At 37.5% G+C, this 6,497-nt stretch overlaps 1 protein-coding gene across 1 annotated transcript; it reads left to right on the top strand.

The window, feature by feature from the left end:
- The first annotated feature begins 2,139 nt into the window (after positions 1–2,139).
- Positions 2,140–6,219, top strand: LOC132821607 (eotaxin-like). The gene is made up of 4 exons (XM_060834281.1): positions 2,140–2,296; positions 2,606–2,726; positions 3,169–3,246; positions 4,084–6,219. Exons 1-4 carry the CDS (start codon positions 2,233–2,235, stop codon positions 4,112–4,114), a joined length of 294 nt encoding a protein of 97 aa, XP_060690264.1. The 5' UTR covers positions 2,140–2,232; the 3' UTR covers positions 4,115–6,219.
- The last annotated feature ends 278 nt before the right edge of the window (positions 6,220–6,497 follow it).

Below are 6,497 nucleotides of genomic sequence, written 5' to 3'. Positions count from 1 at the left end.
CTTCCAATGCCTCCGCCTCTATCAGTCATTTCCCCATGGATTGATACACCACTTCTATTTCCTGTCTACTCCCAAGTATTCAGAGTGTGCACACGGTGTCACCTATGTTCTGTAATCTAAATGTACTTAATCACTTATGTTACTTTCCATGCACAGCATCATGCCAATACCAGGCCTGGTGAAAGCGCCATTCAGTTTTGGCAACAAAGTGAACCACTCTGACAAACCATGAGTCTCCGTGTGAGTCAGGCCTTCATCTCTCTCGAGACACTGGTCCCTGATCAAACTGGACTATTAATCCAGAGACCCTGGTAATGTTCTGGGGACCCGGGTTCAAATCCCATCATGGCAGCTGGTGGAGTTTGAATTCAATAAGAGAAAGTCTGGAATTAAGAGTCCAATGATGGCCATGAATCCATTGTTTGATTGTCAGAAAAGCCCATTTCATTCACCCATGTCCTTCAGAGAAAGAAACTGCCATCTTTACCTGGTCTGTACTTCCATGTAACTCCAGACCCACAGCAATGTGGTTGATACTTAACTGCCCTCTGGCTAATTAAGAATGGGCAATAAATGCTGCCTAGCCAATGATGTCCTCATCCTATGAATGAATTAAGAAAAAGGGAGCCTAATGCATGGGTTGCCCATCTTGCCTCATATCTCATGGATACCATTTGGGATATGCAAGGACACCACCCTCTCCCCAAAGGAAGTGTCAGCAAAACCATTCTGTCTCCTGTCAAACCTACAGAGTTTAACCAAGTTCACGCTTTGGAGATCAGTACACATGTCCCATAGCCACTATTTACCTTGTTCACCTTCTTTCCCATTGACCTTATGTAGTCTGTATGATGGCTGCTGACTGCCCTTTACAAATGCTGCTTGCCTTAACAAGTTAGAACTTCCTTATGCCTGTCACCAGTTATTGATGGACTCCCCTGGATGAATAACCATTGGCTGCAGTGGGGAAAATCCAAGGGGATGCTGCACCATCAATCTCCAATGTAGACGGACAACCAAAATAAATACATCAGAATTTTCTCTCAGTTGGAAGAATCCTGTCCACTCTTTACAAGTGTATAGCTTCTCTCTTTTTTCCCCTCTTCAGAGTCAAAAAGTGTGATTCTGGAAAAGCATAACTGGTCAGGCAGCATCCAAGGGGCAGGAGAGTCGAAGATTCGAGCATGAGCTCGTCATCAGGAATGTTGTAGAGGGAGGAGAACTTTTTCAAGGTGGCCATCCTTGCAAGAGGCTTCACAGTAAGGTTATAATCAACTGGAAGAAAGTGAGGACTGCAAATGCTGGAGATCAGAGTCAAAACGTGGGGTGCTGGAAAAGCACAGCAGGTCAGGCAGCATCCGAGGAGCAGGAGAGTTTATATTTCGAGCATAATTCTTCTTATTTGTCCTTTTTGTTAGGTTGCAAATGTCTTATGAAATGGCCTAGCACAACATTCAGTTGTATCAAATTGCATGAACAGAGGAACCACTATGTTGTACAATGTCATTTGACTGAGAAAAGTGCAATTTTAACATAATGGTTTTTTGAGTTCTTCTATTCTACTTTAAGTGGTGTGGTTATTTCAAAAAGGTTTCACTGTTGCTATTGCCCTTATATGATCTGATCATATGACCTTATATTGCCCAAGTTGAATCCTTGTGTAAGAATTGGTAAGAGGTTCATTTCCTGAACCACCAGGAAATCTGGTGACAGAATCTATAACGGTTGCTGTAGCAGGAACTTTTGCAAGAAGTAATTCCATTTCATTCAGAAGTGAAGTTGATATATTTTAAAATAAACAATGAATTTTTCTAGTGAAGATTCTCTGAAAAATGATAAACATACCTGATGTTATGAAAGCATTAATGAGTACATTGGAAGCATCTTTAGAATGAGTTGTCAAATAAATTTCAAGCCCATCATGTCTCTTTTTTAAAAAAAAACAGAGGAATTGGCATCGCTCCAATAGTTACAAGTTTCCTGGGCTGATATCACATGGAGCCTGAGTATGATTTAACACTTCTTACTAAAATGTATACTTTTCATCTGCACTTTTTTTTCCACACTCCTCTATGTGTCATACATTCTTTCCTTTCTTGAACAGGAAATCCCCTAAAACAACAATGTATAAAAGAACGGAGCTCAGAGCAGTCAATGAAGGACTCTGGCTGACTGAGCGTGCTTAGTGAATAGGCAAAGTCAGTCTGCTAAAGACTTCAGTTCTTCAACAACATGCAACTGAAAATTGCTCTGCTTCTCGTTCTTTTCTGTGCTGTATCAGTGTTCAGCAGATCATGTAAGTTTCTATATTTATTTTTAATACATTGTCTTATAACTTAGCGACTAATAATATTTATTTACCATTACTTGTGTTTCACAGTGCCATTGTACAAAGCTGGCAAGGGATAGTAATACAACAGAAAACTGTAACAATGAGCAGGCAGCTCAATAATAATGCCTAGTGACTATTGAGAGTTAAAATTAGAGACAGCATAAACTATAAAACAATCTGAGTCAGCCTTGAGTCAGCAAAGCATGAAATAATATTTAAAATGCAAGTTTTTTTGAGCAAAACGTTATTCAAATTATGTGTCTTATTTTTCAGATCGAGGTCCTGGAATAGTTTCCACAAACTGCTGCACGAAGGTGTCCCGAAGGCCAATTCCATTTCAGGTTACACACTATAGGATGCAGCCACAGTTGGCCCCATGTGTCGAAGCCGTCATGTACGAGACCATTATGTTTCTTGTAACCAGAAATCTGTCCTCCTGTCTGATATTTTATTTTTAAACATTTCTCATTGTTGTGTATTTCGTTCCTTTTTAGATAAGAATCTTGCTTCATTTTCAATTTCTAAAATCCCAACATTTAAATAAATTATGACTTTGCTTTGATTTGTGGAAAAATTGAATTTTGATCAAACATTGAGAAATGTTTTTTCAATGTTAAGTGAAAAGATTTTAAGAGCTAACCTACTCTTAAAATTGTCATTTAAAGAAAATTTGAAAATAGCCAATACCGAACTGATAAAATTAGCTTATTATGCACTGCAAACAGAATTGGATCAATTTAGTAAAAAGAAACACTATTTGTCTTGGGGTTGATTCATGTGTAATTACATGTTTAGACAATTTTAATCCATTTCCCAATGTTTCTGCTCTGTTTCAGATTTTACACAGTAGAGAAAGGACCTCTGTGCGCTGATCCAAAAGCACGCTGGGTATCAAGAAAGATTAAGGAGATTAAGTAAGTACTGCTTGTGAAGTTAGTACAGGTTGACGTTAACAGTTAGAAGATCTAAGTAGCATAAAAAGTAAACATGACTCTAAACATTACTCTTCAAACTATATTACAACATTTTTATTCATGTTAGTCTGACTTATCAAACATCCACAATTAGTTGCAGTCTATGAGGAACTGTCAACTTTTCCACCTGTGCATTGAGTGCAACCGTCTTTTCTCCCTCTGCCCAGTTTCTGATGTGGTTCTCCCATTCAGTCCTTCTCTTATGTCACCTGTTTTTCCCTGATATTTCACCTGCGGTTATTGCCAAGATTAAACTCTCACTGCACGTGTATTCAATTTCCACTTTTTCAATTTCCACCTCTTCAATTCAGTTAAACATCCAAGAAATAATGGGACATGGATTTTCTTGCAGTTAAAATCTCTGTTTTACTAATACATATGCATATTTATATGGCTAGCTTGTACTGGCTGTACTATAACAATGGTTCAATAAAATTGTAAATAGATTAGATTAGAGCAGGCATCAGACTAAGTAGAGTTTCTGACTCTACTACACATATCATCTTAACTGTGAATGTCATTTAAACACATTAAGCCCACTAGACTTTTTTTTGTTTCCATACTCCTGAGTACTATTTATTAATGAATATTATAAAATGACAATAACAGGCTACTGCTGATTATGTCACTGCTAAGTCCATTATTTTGCTATTCTATAATGGAATTATAAGGAAAGTGACATACTAGTACAAGTTCAGCATTCATAGCAGAAATGTACTGACTAAAATATGTATGTATACACTCATAAATACTTAAAATGTTATGTTTCCATTACAGTGGCAGGATGCAGAGTAACAGCTCTCAATGAAGTGAAATGAAATGCTTTCTGGAAGACTGAGAAAATAAGGACTCTGATATTTTCAATATTGCTTCATTAGTTTTTGTGTTTGACTATGTGCAATTATGAGAACCTTAATTTATTTTTGATATGATTGTGGTAATTCAGTACTGTTTCAGTGTTTTTGTCACTTTAATTCCTAAATATATAAATATATATATTTATTTTATACTTGTGAAATGTTGAGTTTTTAGTAAAATAAAAAAAGGCTTTATCAAAGGGAATGAGAGTCTTTCTGTAACTGCATCTGAAAGAGCATGTTTTGGTTTTTCACATGGATGGCAAATACTCAGCAATAAGCATGGGAACGAGAGATTATGTGTGGAAGTAACCATTTGCACCTGAAGTCTAGCCTCATATCCATTTGAAAATGTTGAATTGAAAATCTACTGCTTAAACTTGGTGCAGTAGTCCACTTGGGGTGGCACGATGGCTCAGTGGTTAGCACTGCGGCCTCACAGCCCCAGGGTCCCAGGTTTGATTCCAGCCTTGGGTGACTGTGTGGAGTTTGCACGTTCTCCCCGTGTCTGCATGGGCTTCTTTTGGGTGCTTCGGTTTCCTCCCACAATCCAAAGATGTGCAGGTCAGGTGAATTGACCATGCTAAATTGCCCTAGGAGAAAGTGAGGACTGGAGATCAGAGCTGAAAATGTGTTGCTGGAAAAGCGCAGCCGGTCAGGCAGCATCCAAGGAGCAGGAGATTCGATGTTTCGGGCATGAGCCCTTCTTCAGGAATGAAAGCAGAAGGGCTCATGCCCAAAACGTCAATTCTCCTGCTCCTTGGATGCTGCCTGACCTGCTGCACTTTTCCAGCAACACATTTTCAGCTCATGCTAAATTGCCCATAGTGTTAGGTGCATTAGTCAAAGGGAAATGGGTCTGGATGGTTACTCTTCAGAGGATCGGTGTGGACTGGTTGAGCTGAAGGGCCTGTTTTCACACTGTAGGAAATCTAATCTAATCAATATCATGGAGTCATAAAACACAGCAGCCCAGTGCTGGAAAAGGTGCTTCAGCCCATCACATCTACACGAGCATTTCAATGAATTTAGGAAATTGTCCATTCATTCTCTATGGATTGATTCCAGCCAACATTAATCTATAAGCAAGTACAATTAAGTAAGGCATATTGGTTAAGGTTTCATCTGCTACTATGTCTTAGCAGCATCATAAACATGGTGGGAAAATTTTCCACGATCACTATTTTTGGCAGAAACATAAGCATGTTCTTTTAAGGAAAGTATTGAAGAAAGACTTAAAGATAGACTAGCAACTTAGATTGAAAATCAAAGAGAGAATCCAACAATCAAAGATAAGGTCAATTTCTTGAATTATTTGCAAATGAGTTACAGTACTATGATGTAGGATGCGTGATTCCTATATATTTTGATACAATTCATTGATTTTTAAGTTTATATGCTTAAAATTTGAATTGGAAGAGTGTGTTTTTTTCTCTGTGTATCAGAAAAGCTGAATGATTTGTAAGTATATCTGTAGCCATGGTGATTTATTTTAAAAGAACTAGATATGTGGTTTTCAGAGCTAATGAGCTTTGATGTACATTAGGAGAGCTTATAACTGAGTGAGGTAAATAATTGTGTTTCAGGGTTTCTACCAGCAACTTCTGCAGTTAGCTTTTTCAAGCTTAGGGTAAACACCCACAGGTTGAAAATAAAGTTCAGCTTGGGACAGTTGTGCAGAAGTCATTGAATGGAAATGGATGTAAAAAGCAATCTTACTGAGAAAGCAAGATATGTTATAATAGATTTCTTTAGAGTAACGTCACAGGTCAGAATTGTTTGGATAAAAGCCTGAAGAGATTATTTAAGGCTGAGAACATTTAAACTCAGCTGGACGAAAGCTCAAGGAATGGGCTGTCAGATTTCCAGACTGAGAGTTAAAGTCGCAGTTATGTTAAGCCTATCAGGATGTTAGAGAAATTTTTTTTCCTCACTGGTGTACTATACAAGGGGTGCTTTTGGGTTCTATTCAAACATTTTTTGGGAATTAATGGTTTTATATTTTATACCATGTTTCAAAATCTAGATGTTTGTGTTATATATTAGTCGAATTGTTTATTCTATGTTATCTTAATTTGTTTTACTTAATAAACTTCTCTTTTATTATGAAAACCAAATCTACAACCTTGCATGCTTAAGTTTCAGTGAAAGAGCTTGCTAAAAATAAATCAAATTATGATCTATCAAGGCAGATTTAAGCCAGGGAAGTGACTTTGCATTTAGATGAAGATTGCAAAGCAGTTTTGAATCTATATTAGATAGGTTAGACACATCATTAGATCTTTGGTTGGTTTCCCTGTGTAAACACAATGATAAATGGGTGCATAAAGGAAT

The sequence above is a fragment of the Hemiscyllium ocellatum genome, chromosome 13, assembly GCF_020745735.1.
Source record: "Hemiscyllium ocellatum isolate sHemOce1 chromosome 13, sHemOce1.pat.X.cur, whole genome shotgun sequence".
NCBI classification, from domain to species: Eukaryota; Metazoa; Chordata; class Chondrichthyes; order Orectolobiformes; family Hemiscylliidae; genus Hemiscyllium; species Hemiscyllium ocellatum.
The sequence above is the reverse complement of the archived record's forward strand: the minus strand, read 5'-3'. Positions and strand labels throughout refer to the sequence as shown.